At 44.3% G+C, this 20,178-nt stretch overlaps 1 protein-coding gene across 3 annotated transcripts in view; it reads left to right on the top strand.

Moving 5' to 3' along the window:
- The window catches only part of GGT1 (gamma-glutamyltransferase 1), a 222,987-nt gene that overhangs the window by 194,480 nt on the left and 8,329 nt on the right, over positions 1-20,178 (top strand). For all 3 annotated transcript variants that reach the window (XM_068238301.1, XM_068238302.1, XM_068238304.1), the window contains exons 4-9: positions 8,581-8,670; positions 10,545-10,737; positions 14,011-14,168; positions 15,930-16,079; positions 16,283-16,416; positions 17,693-17,880. In XM_068238301.1, coding sequence (XP_068094402.1) covers positions 8,581-8,670; positions 10,545-10,737; positions 14,011-14,168; positions 15,930-16,079; positions 16,283-16,416; positions 17,693-17,880 — 913 coding nt within the window. The remainder of the gene's footprint in view (positions 1-8,580; positions 8,671-10,544; positions 10,738-14,010; positions 14,169-15,929; positions 16,080-16,282; positions 16,417-17,692; positions 17,881-20,178) is intronic.

Here is a 20,178-nt window from a genome sequence, read left to right as displayed (position 1 = left end):
CTGAATCATGACAAGACAAGGTGGAATTCAATTGGTCTATTTCAAGCTGCATGAATATACTATTCCGCAAGGAGTTATTAGGCAAGACAGCCTAACGCTGAAGGGTGGCCTATGAAGCACAATTTCAGTGGCTGCACCTCTCAAGAACTTTGAATCCGACAGGAAATGTTGTTATTATTATTATTATTCATGCACAATTTGCATAATCCTGCATCAATATAGAAATATTTGCATCTTATTGGCCATCTCTCCAATAACAGAATGGCCTTGATCTGCTGCATTTCTGTTGACCAGTTGACGTTTTTGGACGTACAGTGCCTTGCATGTCTAGTTCAATGCTGCTGCTGGATGTTCCTGGATGTGTGAGGCACGTCCAACATTACATTTGCCATGTGCACGTTAGTGCGCGCCCTTACATATTGCTGCGATTGCGCAAGCTCCCCCGAGTACACATGATGCTCTGATTGGTGCATGAGAACCTTGAAAACAGTTTTTTATTAAAGTGAGTGTCACACTAAAAAATAAAGTGCCCCCCCCCTCCCTAGTTGAAGTGTTAACCTCTACCTAACTAATTAACCCTTATGTCACCTATACTATCTGTGGACACCTGTAATGGCTGATGTCCATAGCGACCAGATGCGTTTCCTAGCCCGATGGGTTGGGGGACCCAACGCTGTATAGATGCATATGCTATTGCCTAGCAATGTATCTATACAGCACTAGGGTCTCCCATCCGAACCCTATTGATCGAATTCAATTGCTACAGACATATAGGCTGGCAATAATGGTACTCTACAAGCCCAACTAGTGAGGAAATATGTCATGTATGGTATCATTTTACCTGTGACGAGCCAGATAACGTGTTTTGATGTGTTTTATAACTGCGGCTCTTGTTATGTGAAAATTGGGAAGAGTGAAAAATAAAAAAATAAAAATTTCTGCATTTACGACAATTTTCCCCCGTAAAATGCCTATAAAATCCCACCGCCGCTGTAGTCTCCCCCACATCCTGTACTGCCCCCCCCCCCACCACACATACACACACACATCCCAGTTAGCTCTTCCGTTGTACAGGCCAAAGCCCCTTTACAATTCTTACTAGCAGCTTCAACCAAACAAGTGGATATTCAGACTTCATAATGGTTTCTGAATCATGTGACAAAGCACCTGACACTGTCATGCCTGCTAGACATTTTGTGGATGAATGAATTTCCTTCTTCATTGTAAGATAGTGAATCAGTATCCTAAGTACTTCATAAGGCCATAAAAAAAAAAGATTATAGGTGTGACCTCCAGAATGTAAACAAACATTCATGATTTCACTGGAATATTTCAGTTCTCAGTTATATTATCTGATTAACTCATGCATGCAGTGCTCTACGTGCCCAGAAATGGCGAAATAGTCTTTAGTCACTATTGTAGAAGCAGTAGAGTATTGTACCATGTTAGCCATCAGTCGAAGCAAGAAGTTTTGAATCAGAATGATACCATTTATTGGCTAACTTAGAGGTAAATAAAAAAAGTAAGCTTTCAGCTAATAAGCCTTCTTCAGACTTAGTTCCTCTATATTAACAAGATGTTTAAGCACACAGCTTATATACACTGGACATTTGGGAGAGAAACCTTGTTTAGCAATCATAAGTAAATGTCATTAGATGCCTTAATTGCAACTTCAGCAGGCTCTCACAGGGATGCTAATTTATTTATCTATTTGTCATAAATTAGTCTGAAGAAGGCTTATTAGCCAAAAGCTTACTTTTTAATTAGCTTGAAGTTAGCCAAGAAATGGTATCATCCTGATTCAAAATTTATTGCTTTCACTAATGTAGTGACAGGCATACTAATGAGTAATGTGGTGAAAAATGATGACTACATTTGTTTTTTTATTTACCTCCAAATATTGTCTTTTAAAGACAAAGTTAAAACCATAATAAAAATGTTGCACCAAAAGCAAAAAGGGATTGCTGGAGAGAGATGTATGTAGAGTCATACTATATAGAGAAAAAGCTTTCATAGCCTAAAAAATACCTTTTTAGTTATTTTAGTAGATAGCACTGGGCAGATTTACTAAAACTGGTGCAAGAAAGATAGGAGCTGAATTGGTTAAAAAAATGGAGCAAATGTCCTGATCAAGCAATCTGATTAGTCACTCTGGGTACCTATTTTACATCAGATTTGTGCCAACTCTCCTTGAACTGGTTTTGACAAATCTGCCCCATATCCCATGACAATGGCTTCCTCTTCATTAACTTACCATGTTGGAGAATCTTCAGCCATTTGCTATTGATGTTTCTGCCTACTAAAGGACCACTATTGCAAAAACATTTATAAATACATAAGTACACATATTTATAAAAAGTACATTTCTCCCAGAGTAAAATGCACTATAAATGTTTTCCCTATGTCACTGTCACTAGTACAACCGCTCATGGGGGATGCTGAGTACCTCCTTTATTTTTTTATATACAAAAACACTCTATGGAAAGTACCTACGGTATACAAAGATGTCGATCAGCCTCCCTTCTTGCTTGCACATTTTTAGCAGTTGGACTGAGCAACTGCTGTTCAGTAAGTACTTTTCAAAAATAAGAAAACCCTGAGCAGTGGCGGACACAGCCAGCAGTGGGCCCCTGTGCAAAACTGCAATTGTGGGCCCCCTACGACCAAAAAAGCAAAAAAAAAATGGGCGTGGCAATGACCGGATGAGGGCGGAGCTAACTGTAACTTAAAGCGAACTCGGGGTGAGGGTTTATTTCCTTTTAAACAATACTAGTTGCCTGGCGGCCCTGCTGATCTATTTGGCTGCAGTAATAAACTGAATTACACCAGCAACAAGCATGCAGCTAATCTTCTCAGTTCTGACAATATTGTCAGAAACCCCTGACCTGCTGCATGCTTGTTCAGGGTCTATGGTTGAAAGAATAAGAGGCAGAGGACCAGCATGGCAGCCAGGCAACTGGTATTGCTTAAAAGGAGAGAAATATGGCAGCCTCAAGATTATTCTCACCTCAGGTTCCCTTGAAAAGTGCAACGCAAAGACAGTGGGCCCAAGTTTTGGTGACCCTTTCCCCAGAAAATTCACATAATTGTGCAGGTTTTCTCAAGAAAATACACATCATGTCAGCAGATATGCCCAGAAAATACGTGCAATCATGTCGGCAGATATGCCCAGAAAATACGTGCAATCATGTGGGCAGATATGCCCAGAAAATACGTGCAATCATGTGGGCAGATATGCCTAGAAAATACGTGCAATCATGTGGGCAGATATGCCCAGAAAATACGTGCAATCATGTTGGCAGATATGCCCAGAAAATACGTGCAATCATGTGGGCAGATATGCCCAGAAAATACGTGAAATCATGTCGGCAGATATGCCCAAAAAATACGTGAAATCATGTCAGCAGATATGCCCAGAAAATACGTGCAATCATGTCGGCAGATATGCCCAGAAAATACGTGCAATCATGTCGGCAGATATGCCCAGAAAATACGTGCAATCAAGTCGGCAGATTTGCGCAGAGAATACATGCAATCATGTGGCAGACCAGCCCAGAACATACACCTGCTAATATAAATAAAAAAACAAAAACATTTACTCACCTGCAGCAGCAGACCTCCTGTCCCAGCCTCCATCCGGCGCGCAGCTCCCATGGGTGGTTGGGTGGATAGGGAGCCTGGTGGGTGGGTGGGTAGGTAGCCTGGTGGGTGGGTAGGTACGTAGCCCTTAGCCGGGTGGGTAGGTAGCCTGGTGGGTAGGTAGGTAGCCTGGTGGGTAGGTAGGTAGCCTGGTGGGTGGGTTGGTAACTAGCCCGGTAGGTAGGTAGCCGGGTGAGTGGGTAGGTAGGTAGGTAGCCGGGTGGGTGGGTGGTTGGGTGGGTAGGTAGGTAGGCAGCCTGGTGGGTGGGTAGCCGGGTGGGTGGGTAGGTAGCCTGGTGGGTGGGTTGGTAACTAGCCCGGTAGGTAGGTAGGTAGCCTGGTGGGTAGTTAGGTAGGTAGCCGGGTGGGTAGGTAGGTAGGTAGGTAGCCAGGTGGGTAGGTAGCCTGGTGGGTGGGTAGGTAGCCGGGTGGGTGGATAGGTAGTCGGGTGGGTAGGTAGGTAGGAAGCCTGGTGGGTAGGTAGCCGGGTGGGTAGGTGGTTAGGTAGCCGGGTGGGTAGGTAGGTAGGCAGGTAGCCGGGTGGGTAGCTATCCGGGTGGGGGGCCCGACTCCTATCCTCCCCCCCTTCCTCACCTCGGGGGGCCCCCCTCCCGATATGCGCGGCAGGAGAGCAGCAAATACAGGAAGTCTCCGGGGCTCCAGGCAGGCGCTAGAGGCTCAGCCGCTTGGTCTCCAATATGTCTCCAACTCTGTATACTGCTCGCTACTTCCTGGTTTAGTAGCGAGCAGTATATAGAGTTGGAGACATCAGAGACCAAGCAGCCGCTGAGCCTCTAGCACCTGCCTGGAGCCCCGGAGACATCCTATATTTGCCGCTCTCCCGCCGTGCATACCAGGAGGGGGGCCCCCCGAGGGGAGGGAGGGAGGATAGGAGTCGGAGGCCCCCAGGGGAAAAAAAATATATTAAAAAAAAAAATACTTAATGGGCCCCTGAAGCAACGAAACTTCAGGGGCCCTCGTGCGGCTGCACGGCCGTATGTCCGCCACTGACCCTGAGAATCCCCCAGGAAGAGTGATGGACTAATCCAACACCTGTCAGATTCTTATAAATCTAAGTAAAGTGAGAGCAACACAGCAAAAATATTTTGTGCAACAAAAGTACTTTCTAAACATACAGTGGCTTGAAAAAGTATTTGGCCCCCTTGAAGTTTTCCACATTTTGTCACATTACTGCCACAAACATGAATCAATTTTATTGGAATTCCACATGAAAGACCAACACAAAGTGGTGTACACGTGAGAAGTGGAACGAAAATCATACATGCTTCTAAACATTTTTTACAAATCAATAACTGCAAAGTGGGGTGTGCATAATTATTCAGCCCCTTTGGTCTGAGTGCAGTCAGTTGCCCATAGACATTGCCTGATGAGTGCTAATGTGTGTAATCAAATGTCAGTACAAATACAGCTGCTCTGTGACTACCTCAGAGGTTGTCTAAGATAATATTGGGAGCAACAACACCGTGAAGTCCAAAGAACACACCAGACAGGTCAGGGATCAAGTTATTGAGAAATTTAAAGCAGGCTTAGGCTACAAAAAGATTTCCAAAGCCTTGAACATCCCACGGAGCACTGTTCAAGCAATCATTCAGAAATGGAAGGAGTATGGCCTAACTGTAAACCTACCAAGACAAGGCCATCCACCTAAACTTACAGGCTGAACAAAGAGAGCGCTGATTAGAAATGCAGTCAAAAGGCCCATGGTGAAATGATTTCCCGACCTGAGCTGTAGATCTCTGCAGTTCGTCCAGAGTGGCAAGAAGAAAGCCATTGTTAACAGAAAAGCCTAAGAAGTCCCATTTGCAGATTGCCACAAGCCATGTGGGGGACACAGCAAACATGTGGAAGAAGATGATCTGGTCAGATGAGACCAAAACTGAACTATTTGGCCAAAAATGCAAAACGCCATATGTGGCCGAAAACTAACACTGCACATCACTCTGAACACACCATCCCCACTGTCAAATATGGTGGTGGCAATATCATGCTCTGGGGGTGCTTCTCTTCAGCAGGGACAGGGAAGCTGGTCAGAGTTGATGGGAAAATGGATGGAGCCAAATACAGGGCAAACGTGGAAGAAAACCTCTTGGAGACTGCAAAAGACTTGAGACTGGGGCGGAGGTTCACCTTCCAGCAGGACAATGACCCTAAACATAAAGCCAGGGCAACAATGGAATGGTTTAAAACAAAACATATCTATGTGTTAGACTGGCTAAGTCAAAGTCCAGATCTAAATCCAATCGAAAAGCTGTGGCAAGATCTGAAAACTGCTGTTTACAAAGCTGTCCATCTAATCTGACTGAGCTGGAGCCGTTTTGCAAAGAAGAATGGGCAAGGATTTCAGTCTCTAGATGTGCAAAGCTGGTAGAGACATACCCTAAAAGACTGGCAGCTGTAATTGCAGCAGAAGGTGGTTCTACAAAGTATTGACTCAGGGGGCCGAATAATTACGCACACCCCACTTTGCAGTTATTGATTTGTAAAAAATGTTTGGAATGATGTATGATTTTCTTTCCACTTCTCATGTGTACACCACTTTGTATTGGTCTTTCACGTTGAATTCCAATTAAATTGATTCATATTTGTGGCAGTAATATGACAAAATGTGGCAAACTTCAAGGGGGACGAATACTTTTGCAAGCCACTGTATGCATAAACATGCATATTCATTTTGTATTTTTTTTTTTAATTCACAATAGTTGTCCTGTAAGAAACAGAAAAATAGGGAGGATAACTGTGAGTATATTAATAAATACTGGGAAGTGGAGACATTAGACCCAAGTTTTAATATTTTTAATAGTGCAATACAAGTAAAGTAAAGTAATATATATATATATATATATATATATATATATATATATATATATATATATCGACAAGAAATCTGTTGCTATAAGTGTTCCCTGATGAGATTTGTTTGACAATATGTCCGTATCACAAAGCAGTGCTCACCCTATGAATGGATCCAAAGCCAAGTCTTGTGATAGCGCTGCTTCTGAGAAGAAAAGGCCCTGTTACTGTCACGACTGTGAAGAAACAATAGATAATGTTGTTCTGCCCAATGCACTTTTGTGAACAGAAAAGACAGTACTCTTATATTAATGGGAACCTGAACTAAGTAAAAAATGGTGGTTGTCACAGAAATGCTAATTGCCTGGTTGTTCTACTGACCTCTTCGCTTCATTCATTCTCCCTAATCTGCTGTATATTCACATTGCAATTATCTGCTTGTTAATGGTATGATCTGCTGCTTATTCCACTTCCCTAATCTGCTGTGTGCATCTACACCGCAATCATTATTTGCTGTGTCTTTACTATGAATTCAATGCTTCCTCACCACCAATGTATGCATATCTTCCTCACCACCAATGTATGCATATCAGTGGCGTATGTTAAAGAGAACCAGAGACGAAGCACCCTCATGTATTTTATTACATTTATCAGTGGGAACATGACAGTAAACACCTACCCTGCTTTTAGTTTCATTGTTATCTGCTTAATTAGTCTATTAGCAACTGTGATAAGAATCCACCGACTATTCAGTTGAGGTTTGACCTGGAATCATTATAGCTGAGTCACTCTTCTGTGGAGTCTTTTCAAGCCCAAGCCTTCCCCCTCCTGGCTTAGATTTCCTGCTTTGCATACTGAGAGCTGTAATGACATAGGAGGGGCTGCTGCTCCTGAGAGAGAAGCTCTGTGGCTGTAATATGATCCCTGTGTGCTCTGTGTGCACTAGATACTGATAATAACTGCAGTTTCATTCCTATGAGAGACACTTCCTACAGGCAGCTATGCATCATACCAAAATGAAAGCACACAGATGAAAGGCTGCATTTAGCATAGATAGCAGCATAGTCTCATATAGCCTAGACAGCACATCCAGAACAACTCCTAACCCGGAAGGAGAAAGGATATGAGCCGGCGGCCATATTTGATTTTTCCTGGAGCAATAATGAATAAAAAACACTAAAAAAGGCACACCAGAGCGGCAAAATTATCAGGTAGAGCATTTATTCTTTACAAGCTATCAACTGATATGTTTATTTTGTGTGAAACGTTCATCTCTGGTTCTCTTTAAGGGCTGCAGGCATGGCTTGGTTGCCGCTGATTGGAGGTCTGACTGATGCTGTGACATGAAGGCAGCGTACCTAAACTCGGGGGGGCCCCTGTCACCAGCTAACCTGGGGAGGTACCTGTCACATGCTAAACTGGAGGGCCCCTATCACTACCTAACCTGCAGGGCACCTGACACTATGTAAACTGGGGGGCTACTTACACTGGGGGCACAAATCCAGTGTTGCACTGCATCAAGACTGATAAACTAGCGTGCAGTGAGGACTGTAACAACCATTGTAACCCTCTTCAGTGAAGGGAAAAGGTAGAAGTTACAAAATGGAAAGTGTAGATTGGTTTCTTCTTCCAAACATGTTTTATCCTGGTTTGTAGTAAATTTGACAAGCGATAACAATACAATATTTGTAATAAGGCCTTTTAATAACACAGCAGCTGTTATAATTGCAATAAACTGTCACCTCAATCATTGTACCAATCATTCTTCACCATTCAAGTTTACACACTAAGCCTTTGACAAACAAGAAACAAGTGTACAGGTGCCAGCAAAGCTGAATTGTTCTTTTTATAGCAGTCTCTCCCAGACAGCCAGTGTTTAGAAATAAACCATTAATCTACATGGTTTAGTCAGGGTCTCCTCCAGCATGAATTGTGGGAACGTACTGTCAGTACAGAAATTACACACACTGGGCAGCCTGCTGTAATCAAACAAAATGTTCTGTTCCAGAGTGCATAAGAAATGTCGAAATACAATTAGAGGGAAATAAGATGAAAAAGTGAGACATAAAAGCTAAGGCCGCGACGTAATAAGGCGACTGAAGATCACCAAGATCCGTTTCTGTCTTGCAGGAAAAGTTGAAATAATAAATGCTCGTGAGACCGCACCAATGCATGCCACTGAGGGGATGTTTGGAAACAGTACTGAGTTATCCCAAAAAGGTGAGAATGATCAGTTTTGGTATACAGCTCTTCGCACTCTGAATATGCTTTTACTTTTTATAAAGAGTAGATACAGAGATCTGTGATCTGCAAACAACATTTGTTCTAGGCAATAGGACAGCCGCCTAGCAACAACTGTTGGGCTGTACAGTGGCCTCCTGAATGTAGTGCTTGATGTATCTATCTGACAGAGCAACACAGTGAGCTCATACATATATACATTTACTTTTTATAAAGAGAAGATGCAGAAATCAGTGATCTGCAAAGTAAATTTAACCTAGGGAATAGGACCGCCACCTAGCAACCGCTAATTCTTGCGAGAACTGCTTTTTTCCCCTCTATACTCTAAGTAAAATAATTATTAGAAAGAAATAAGATTAACAAGTTTATTGCGGTTATCCAGATGGGGAATTGGAAAATGTGAACAAGAAACGCTTTATAGACTCTGTTTCAGGGGTCTCAAACTCGCGGCCCGCGGGCCATTTGGGCCCTCAATACAATATTTTGTGGCCCTCACTGGCAAAAGCTTCCTTATAGTTCGCTTCAGTGCTCCCAAGTAATCCGCCGCATCCCCGCCACTAAACGAGGGCTGCAGAGCCCCCAAATCGCCCGGGAAGGGGCAGAGCTTTCAGCTTTAGCTCTGCCCCTCCTGACGTCAATTGCCGCACGGATCGCCGCCTCTCACCGCCCCTTTCTGTGAAGGAAGAGTGAGAGGGGCAGGCAGAGGCGGCGATGCGCCGCGATTGTGAAATTCCTTATGCGGCCCAGACTCATCCTGACTTTGCCTCCTGCGGCCCCCCGGGTAAATTGAGTTTGAGACCCCTGCTCTGTTTGAATGAGTTTCAGCACCCTTGGTATTTGGACAGCGACATACAATAAATAAGTTACAAATGTTTCCCAAAGGCAACAATATTGTACAATCTAACAGCTTGTGGACAAAAAGAAAATTGCAAACAGAGGAATCTAGGGACAGAACAGAGTTCAGGATGTGCACTGTTGCTAGGTGGCTGATCTATTAGTACAAATGTTTGCAGGTAATAAATTCTCGCAAACTCTTTTCTGTGCCATGGAAGACCAAACACTTAGTAAAAGTTATTGGGAACCCACCTGGTAGATACGTAAAAGAACTGCAATCTGTCTCAGAAAGAAGGCAATATGGGATGTGATAAAAAGCAAAGTAATAAGCCCTGTGAGCTGTGAGGACAATTGTAAACATATCTTCAATATAAAAAGGGATAAGATGGTGTATAAGAGAGGAAGGGTGCCCATACATTACTCAATTTTGTGCGCTGATCAACCATTCAATCAAATCATTTTTCTGGATTGGAGGTGAATCGATACCACAATATGGGCAACCGATCAATCCCTTGATCGATTTCCAGCCAAAGTTAGTTGAAAGGTTCAATCGGGCATGCTGGAAAATCTCGGCCACAAGGGCTTAATTTTGTGTGCAGTGGTAATGGCATTTGATTTTCCCAAGACTGACAGTCCCCTGACCAGTGTACCCCTAAGTGTATGTCCCTCCCCCCCCCATACCCATGTGCAGTATTGAATGCTCACCTGACACGCCGCCACCAATCCTACCTGTACCATGTGACCCTGGCACATGTAGTGATGTCACCACATGCGCCAGTGTCACATGGTTTAGGTGCTCATGGTGACACTGGAGAAGGCCAGGATTCGCAACAGGTGAGCCTTCAACATTTTGACGTAGTTTTAGTTTGGTTATTCAAGGAGACATAATAAGTGATCATGTGGATTTCAATATCTGCCGCTTACATGTTACAGCCAATCTGTCCTTCAGTCCCTTTCAGTTATACTTAGTTCCAAGTAACCTCCTTTGTTCCCTATTGTACTGTTATTCTGTTTTATAGGAGGACTGTCTATAGCAATACCAGGAGAGATCCGAGGATACCAGAAAGCACACGAGCGATATGGCAAGTTGCCATGGAAACGCCTGTTTGAGCCAAGCATTAGGTTGGCCCGGGAGGGATTTCCTGTTGGTCTGGGTCTATCCCAGGGCTTATCTGCTTCCAAGGCTCATATTGAGTCAGATAAGTCACTTTGGTAAGGACAACATATCAACTCAATTGTAGTTGCCCTTAGGAGCCATTCCAAACCTTGCTGTGCTGGCCACATAGAATCACAACACTAATATTTTGTTTGCTTATAAAGGTGGCCATACATGGCTACATTTTGTATTGATTTTATAGATCTTGGCCATACACTATTTGCTTTTTTTTCTTTTTTTTTTTTTTATAAAATTTAGAAATCAATCAAATAAGATTTAACACAATGCCGAATCATTTAAATGTGCTTGAACTGAATTTTATTAATCAAGATTTATTGTAAAAAAAAATGAATCCTATATTTTTATACAATCGATTGATTTATTGTATAATTGTATAATTTTGTTAAATCATTTATGGCCAGCCTTAAGACAGATCTGTAGGATTAAAGAAAACTGCACAAATTTTCTTTAATATTTGATAAGTCAGCCAGCTACACCAGATGCATCAGCGTGTATTAGTTATGCATGGAGACCGTTCAGTAAAATTAACATGTTTTCATTTACGTATATGGCATTACTGTGCAATATGCTCCATCTGACAGGAAAAAGCTAGTCAGACGCAGAAATAGAAAATCTCACGCTACACATTACATACCAGGCATAATCTGCATTACGCTGGTAATTTGTAGTATCTTTACAATACATGAATCTAAGCTGTATACCTGGATTCACAACAGATTCAGTGGCCTGGATTACATTTTTTTTACCCTGTACCAGTCTATGCTTTGTACTGGTAGGTAAGAGTCCTTCACTTTCTTTAACTGTTCATAAACTGTTTTGGTGCATCATGATAATAGAGGCAAAACTCTTTATCCTCAGAGATGTTCTTCTAAACTGTCTTTACTTGTATAGGGAGTTGACACCTCCCCCCCCTCCCCCCCCCCCCCCCCCCACCACCACCACCAGCTCACCCCCTACCAGCTTATAACACGCTCACTTCAGGTGCTGTATCAACTGGTAAATTTACCATTTCATACAGTGAAAAGGGCGAAACATGTTATAAGTTTGTAAAGGGCTCGAAGCCCCACTTACCAGTTCTGCTCCTGTTCTCTAACCCAGTTTTACTGATCAGGTATAGGGATGAGCAAAATGTTCATGTTCCGGCTCAAAATTTTGTTTAACAAAAATGCCGGCCGGTTTTAGAACAAATTTAGAATTTTACATTGAGGCCAGTTTTACACTTAGTTTTTTTTTACACAAACAACCTCCCTTATATGATCCTGTGGCAGTGTGTGCTGACAGGGTCATATGCATAGCGCCACCTGCTGCTCAGACAGTGACTTACTCCCTGCTGGGCAGGAAGTACATTACTAGGATTCCCGTCGGTTCGCAACACACTGCGCTCTGTTTTTTACACTACATGTTATTAGATTTTCATTACCCCAAGCCCCATGACTTAAGCGTTGATGATTGCGGTAATGAGCTGCTGCCTTTGCAATTGCTTGGATGCTTCTGGCGCACCACAATCGACCGCAATAAATGTGAAAGTCTCCACAGACTCTAATTGCTTTTGCAGACCCTTGTGGTAAAATAGGGTAATGCAATGCAGGAATTACCTGCAAGTGTAAAAGGACCCTGAAGTCAAAGCCCCAATACAAACCATCACCAAACTTGCTAGGTATCTTAGGGAGAATAGTGGTAACAAGTAAAAAAATAAATTAAAAAAAACCTTGTAGGTTTTAGAAAACAATTTTAACCGATTGCAGACCTTGATGATTCAAATCTACGCCCTGTTTATGTCCTTTTATTCTCAGGGCATAGATTGCAATCCTCCCTGGCCAATGGATCTTGCTGTTCACATCACTGTACCCGCTTGCTCTGCTGTCACGCTGACAGCAGAATTTATGCATATCGGTCAAAAGCCAATTTCATTGCTTCCTGACCCAAACTGCTGTGAGCCAACCACAGCAATTACTATCCCGAATAGGAAGAGTACAGCTCTGGTCCTCAAGGGGCAAGAGTTCAAGAGTTATTTCAGTTGCAATAAGAAAAAGGTATTTTAACCTCTTAACGACTGCTCCACGCCGATCGACGTGAGCAGTGCAGCAGCCCCAGTACCACTCCACGTCAATTGGCATGAAGTGCTAGGGGCGGAGATTGCAGGGGATCGCGCACCTTCCTCGCTGGAATGACGGAGCTCTGCCCCACCATCAGTCTCCCAGTAGTAATCGCCGCTATTTAGTCTGTACAGCGCTGCGATCTACAGCAGCGCTGTACTGGGGACAGCCGTGTGACACGACTGTCCCCCTGGGTGGCACTGAAGCGATCCGCTGTCATAGGCTGAAGCCTATGACAGCCGATCGCACTGATTGGCTGGCGGGGGAAGGGATGGATATTAAATAATAAAAAAAGAAGAAATTTATTGTTATTTTAATAAAGTAAATATTTGTAAAAAAAAAAAAAACCCACAAACATCTGGAGAGAAATCAGATCCCACCAACAGAAATCTTTGTTGGTGGGCAGAAAAAGGGGAAGGGGGGTCACTTGTGTGCTGAGTTGTACGGCCCTGCAGCGAGCCCTTAAAGCTGCAGTGGCCTATTTTGTAAAAAATGGCCGAGTCACTAGGGGGGATTTAACACTGCGATCCTTAAGTGGTTAAATGATCTGACTTGACAAAGACACACTGGTGTGTTGAAAGGTGTCATTAGCACATGGAGCTTGCATGGATTCCAGACCTACCATGTACCCTTGTTGATGTCCCCCGCTAGCCACTGTCGACATCCGAGGAGTGAACATTGGGCATGTGAGATATGTGTGCAAATTTTTACAATCTTTTACGTGCACTTCTTTTGCAATTTGCAAACTGAATTAAAGGTATTGCACCACAGAGGCTCTCTTCTTTTTCCAATTAGTCAACCACTGGATCAGTGAGAATCCTCCTACTGCCATGCTACTGCCTCTGGCACGTGCTGCGCCCCTGCCCAAAAGCACTCAATATGCGCAGCAACCCTGCTGAGCACCCCCAACAACAGTGCTGCCCATTCTTTAATAAATATGTATATATATAAGATTAGAAGGGCGATAGGAGAAGGTAATAAATAAAAATTAGCTCCAAATTTTCAACACCATTCTAATATGTTTTGTGGTCAAATACCGACTTTATCAGAGGGCCGAGTCAATATGAGTGTCAGTGTAAGTATATTGGTAGCCAAATATACCAATTAATGTAAGCGATTAAAGTTTGTCTAATATTAAATAGGTTTCTACTAGAAATAGTTGATATTTTCAAGCTAATTGTCTTAAATTATTTTTTTACACCTCTCCCTCAGTGAGGTCTTCTGTAATGCACAGGGAAAGGTATTGGAGAAAGGGGACATAGTGAAATTACCCAAACTTGCAGATACGCTACAGATCCTGGCCGATGATGCCAATGCTTTCTACACTGGTCCATTAGCCAAGCAAATTATCAAAGACATCCAGCAAGCAGGTGAGAAGGAAACTGAAAAATTACTCTCTACCTGGAAGTGATATCCTTTTAATAATGTCGATCTGCATGGAAGTGATCTCCTCTGAATGTGTCTACATGGAAGTGATCTCCTCTGAACGTCTGTTTGCATGGAAATGATCTCCTCTGAACATCTGTCTGCATGGAAGTGATCTCCTCTTATTGTCTGTCTGCATGGAAGTAATCTCCTCTACATGTTTGTCTGCATGCAAGTGATTTCATCTGAACGCCTGTCTGCATGGAAGTGATCTCCTCTGAACGTCTGTCTGCTGCATGTAAGTGATCTCCTCTGAATGTCTGTCTGCATTTAAGTGATCTCATCTAAATGTCTGCCTGCATGGAAGTGATCTCCTCTGAACGTCTATCTACATGGAAGTGATCTCCTCTAAATGTCTGTCTGCATGGAAGTGATCTCCTCTGAACGTCTGGCTGCATGGAAGTAATCTCCTCTACATGTCTGTCTGCATGCATGTAATTTCATCTGAACGTCTGTTTGCATGGAAGTGATCTCCTCTGAACGTCTGTCTGCTGCATGTAAATGATCTCCTCTAAATGTCTGTCTGCACGGAAGTGATCTCCTCTGAACATCTGTCTACATGGAAGTGATCTCCTCTAAACGTCTGTCTGCATGGAAGTGATCTCCTCTACATATCTGTCTGCATGCAAGTAATTTCATCTGAACGTCTGTCTGCATGGAAGTGATCTCCTCTGAACATCTGTCTGCATGGAAGTGATCTCCTCTGAACGTTTGTCTGCATGGAAGTGATCTCCTCCGAACGTCTGTCTGCATGGAAGTGATCTCCTCTAAACCATCTGTCTGAATGGAAATGATCTCCTCCGAACATCTGTCTGCATGAAACTGATCTCCTCAGAATGTTTGTCTGCATGGAAGTAATCTCTTTTGAAAGTATTTCTTACAAGTAGCTCTATAGCATTCTATGCAGAAAGACCCATATGCATGTCATGTGCCTGTCTGTCCATATGACTGTAGTAGGGCTATTTAGAGGGGCGTAACTAGGAGCCACCGGGCCCCCCTGAAGAGATTCTGATGGGGGCCCCCCGGGGCCCGCTCAGGCCCCTTTTGGGGGACTGGAGGGGATGCTGCATGAGGGGAAAGCCATGGCCACACTCGGCGGGGAGGGGGGGGGGCGGTCCTCCCCTCCCTCACCTCGGGCCCTCCCCTTTGCGCTCCCCTCCAGCTTAAATTAGTGTCTGGACAGCGGGCAGATACATACCTTCCTTGCGTTTCACCACAGATACTCCTTGCTCTAGTGTCTGACGCTACTTCCTGTTTATACAGGAAATGATGTCAGACGCTGGAAAGAGGAACATTCCTGGTGAAACGCAAGGAAGGTATGTATCTGCCCGCTGCCCAGACACTAATTTAAGCTGGAGGGGAGCGCAGAGCCCAAGGTGAGGGAGTGGGGGACCGTCCCCCCTCCTTGCCGAGTGTAGCCATGGCTTTCCCCTCCAGTCCCCCAAAAAGGCCCTGAGCGGGCCCCACGGGGGGGTCCGGGGCCCCCACCCTCGCGGGAGCAGGGGCTGCAGGCCGTATTGTTACGCCCATGGCTATGTATATGCAGGCATATTCTGTGGCAGGGATTATTGTCAGTGGTGCTTTGTCCTTTGATAACCTTTCTGAAATATATCAGTAATACAGACAGTACTTGACTAGAAGAAAATATTGCTGTCCAGTCTTTGAATTTCTTGTCTTCTTTGCTTTCTTGTTACGCTGTGTCACAGGAGGAATAATTACAGAAGAAGATCTGAAAAATTATGAGGTTGAAATTAGCGAAGCTCCATATCGTGTTCAACTGGGTGACTTCTCTTTGATCAGTCCAACGGCTCCCCTGAGCGGACCTGTCCTTGGGCTCATCCTCAACATCCTGAAGGGTGAGAGAAACTCTAGGCCAAAGGGACTCATCTATAACAAAAGCTGCTAATTAGTCCTCCATATAAGATCCCAGCTATTCCCAGGTGGCATGCAGATACTGTGCAGCAGAAATAGTTACAGTATGTACAGTCATAAGATCATAGCATAATGCATTTGTTATATATTTATAAAATGAAGTCTTTTTTTTTTCCTCTTATACCAGGATTTAATTTTTCAAGTGCAAGTGTAAAGCCTGAGGCTCAAGGACTGACCTACCACCGCATTGCAGAAGCTTTCCGCTTTGCTTACGCTAAGAGAACTTTGCTAGGAGATCCAAACTTTGTCAACTTAACAGAGGTAATCTGCCAAATTCATCATAAATTGAAACCATTTTAAATTTGTGTGTAGGTTTGTTAGAAAACATTCACACCATAAGCAGAGGAAAGGATGCACTTGTGCATGCTACTGGCTTCACAAGAAAGAAAGAGGCAGCAGAGATCCTCTATGACTGGCTAGCCAGTGGCCAATTCCAGTCCTTGCGGGCAATAACCATGTGTAAAAAATAAATAACCATTTTTAGCATGGATTGAGAAAGGGGGAAATGTGTTCTACTTGGTGAACCACACCTTTCCTGATTCAGACCCTTTAATTAGTTTGAGCTGTGGCAAAAAATGTTTGAAGGCATCCGACCTTGGCCTTTGAGGACTCTGTGGGAAAGAAGTACAAAACTAGTATTTAACTGTTATTTTAAAGATGTAAATAGTGTTCCATTTTTGTAAGGACAAGCTTGGTGTAACTATTTGTAAGTTCACAACTTTTATTGTGCTGGTCCTGCTTGAAAGCTTAACTCAAAGCACAGATTGGCCATCCTCCCATCTCGGCTTCTGCCTGTTGGAGCCACACACAAATGCAGCCACCCAAATCTCTCCTGCATCATCCCTTCACCAGCTCCATGCCTCCACCTGCCATGCCATTCCCCCACCTCCCTTTACACCAGATCTGGTCTTGTGAAGAGTACTTTAACCAACAAGTGCCTTGGACTCATTTTGAGTTCTAAATCAGCACTCGCGACCTCCACACTAACACTATTGCAGCTGCCAGAGCTTCTTCCATACCTGCCTTTGTCCTGACTCTCTGATGCAAGCACCATTCATCCCAATAGGCATTCTATTCCTCCCCTGTTCATCCCTATGCCCCATCTCTGCTGTGCATGTTGCAGTCTTTGCCTTAGTCTAGCTCCCCATTCAAGCTCCTCGTCTCCGGCACATGCTGCTCCTCCCTGTCCCCCAGGTAATCTTTCCTCCACCCCACCACATCTTCAGCAGGTTGCAACCATATTTCACCATCTATACACCCATCTTTCATCTATCTGCAACGATCTGTTACTACCCCTCCCCCCTTAAATTCCAGCTACATCTTATCCATTCCACTATCTTCCCTGCACCCTCTCCTGACCCCCACCTACCCACCCAACACTCCTCTATCCTTCCACTCCTTCTGTATCATGCAACCTCTTTATGTCACCTCTTCTGGCCCACATCTATCTTGCTCTGTGCAGTCATTTGCAAAATTCATACTCTGAACTCTGTCCAATACACTTTTATCCACTATTCAGTTTGTTTGATTTCTTCAGGTGATGAAGAATCTGACTTCAGATGCCTTTGCAGATGGCCTAAGAAAAAAGATCACCGATGACACCACCCACCCATCTGATTACTATGAGCCCATGTTTTATGTCCCAGACAGTCACGGTACAGCCCACCTCTCAGTTGTCGCAGAAGATGGAAGTGCAGTGTCCGCCACAAGCACCATCAACCTCTAGTAAGAGAAAAAATTCTTCCTTTTATTGAAGGGAATGTCTGAGGAAATAAAAAAAAAAGGATCTACTTACCCGGGGTTTCTTCCAGCCCCTGGCAGACGATATGTCCCTCGCCGCAGCTCTGGTGTCCTAGGATACCCGCCGTTGGAGATTCCGACCTTGCCAGGTCGACATCTACTGCACCTGCGCCAGTGCCGCTGGTGACCATGCTCATGTGGTCTGGAGTGTTCTGCGCAAGCGCAGAAGTACCTGTACCTGTGCAGAACGCTCCAAACCACACGGGCACGATCACCAGCGGCACTCGCACAGGCGCGCAGTAGATGCCGACCTGCACCGGAGGGGACCCTGGGCCACCGCCTGGAAGTGGAGCTGCGGCGAGGGCACAAGACAGCTGCCAGGGGCTGAGGATGCCCCAGGTAAGTTGTTTTTTTTTTGTTTGTTTTGTTTGCTTTTTTATTCTATTTTTTTTTTTTTTTTTTTTTTTTTTTAATCCTCGGATGTTTCCTTTAAAGATTACAATTACATAGCTAATACTGCAGAGTGTGTTCCATGTCTATGCCGTTAAGCCGCAATCTTCTCCGGTATTCGGCTCAATGACGTCAGCAGGGGGCCTTCTGCGCAAGCTTAGAAGACCCCGGGTGATGTCACTCAGTCAGACTGAGCCTGACTGAGCCAAGTATCAGAGTGGATTGCGGCTAAACAGAGGATTGCGGGAGGACTGTGAGTGGCGTATCCATGCTTATGGGACTGAGGGGAGCCCCAGGTGAGCACCTTTACTCATCTCTGAGTTTCTTTAAAAATGAAAATCTCACCAAAGTGAATTATTTGCATTGACCATCCTGTGACCAAACAAACATCCATAATAATTATGTTAAAAATAAAAAATACAGCATTTTTTGGACGTATGTTAGGCCATCCCCTAATCTTGCACAAGCTGCCAGATTCAGTGCAAAATGGTGGAGGGTGATAACCAAGAAATTAATTCTAGTGCTAATTGCCGCACTGCTACCGCAGCCTAATGAAAGCCTATGGGGAAGTTCATACTTCCCACGCTGACGCTGTGATATGCTGCGCCATCTAATGCTAGCTAGATCAGAACTACGTTCCCGCACAGGTCCTGTGGCGATCTGCATCAGCCCAGAAGGAATTCATGTTAGTCTATGGTGACGCACTTTTTTAAATAGTTGGCCTTGCGGCTCGCATGTGCGGAAGTATATTTTTTTCAATATGTTTCCATGCACTTCCGCATACCTGAAGCAGGAAGTGACCGCAAGAGACCTGCTTGGGCGATTGTCAAGCAGGGAAAACCATGTACGAACGTGGTGTTCCCTGAAGGCCTGTTTTTGGTGGTGTGACAGGAGCAATGCTCCGCATCGTTGACGCCAATATACAGTCTGAAACCAGCCTGAGGGTCTGGAGGAGACCAAAGCCTGTCAGGAGTCAGGACTGTCAGTGACAGTGACGTAGGGCCAAACTTTCATGTATGCTTACTTGTGTATTTTACATTTTTTTTTTTGTCATAATTATGTTTGAAGCCAGGGGCGTTACAATAGACCCAGCAAGGGATGCATCAGCAGGGGGGCCCAGAGGCTGCAGGGGGTCCCACTGGGAGAAGTTTCTTTTCCCTGTCCTGAGAAACTGACAACTAAGGGCACGGAGACGAAAATACTTTCTGTTCTCTGCACAATTGTTCTAATCACTGCATCAGCTTAGCCACTGATGACGAATCATACAAAGTTGTGTAGACAAAGATTTGCAGACAGTCCCTATTCAGTGTTCAGCAGGGTCTTGTATACAGCGCTGCTATACCCCCAGCCTCTCTCCCCCTCCCCAAGTGCAGTGTTGCTGGAGAAGTCTGCAGTTAGTCAGTTCTGCTCCATTGAGGAGGACAGAGTGAGTGTAATAAGCTGAGGCTGGGAGCACATTCATCCGTTGGGTCTTCTGTATGAGTTTTATCACAGAAGCTAATGCAATTGATAGAGAAAATGCTCCCAGTGCTTTACTGCTGTCTGTTTTTATCTGCATGTGGAAACCACATTCAAGTGTGCACTAGCCAATTGAATAACAGTGGTTCTCGGTTTACCTGTGTAGAAAGCCGGGGGGGGGGGGGGAGGGGGGGGGTATTGGGGGCCCCATCCAAAGTTTTGTGGGGGGGCAGTGATTTCTAGTTACTCCGCTGCTTGAAGCACAGTGCTTGAGTAAGATTGGAGGTAGCAAAAACTAGTAAGTAGTAACATAGCAGTGGTACACAATGTGCCATACCTAAGGCCTCTTGCACACTGCACGCGATTCAGATTCAG

This window comes from Hyperolius riggenbachi, chromosome 1 (genome assembly GCF_040937935.1).
Source record: "Hyperolius riggenbachi isolate aHypRig1 chromosome 1, aHypRig1.pri, whole genome shotgun sequence".
Classification (NCBI taxonomy): domain Eukaryota; kingdom Metazoa; phylum Chordata; class Amphibia; order Anura; family Hyperoliidae; genus Hyperolius; species Hyperolius riggenbachi.
The sequence above is the reverse complement of the archived record's forward strand: the minus strand, read 5'-3'. Positions and strand labels throughout refer to the sequence as shown.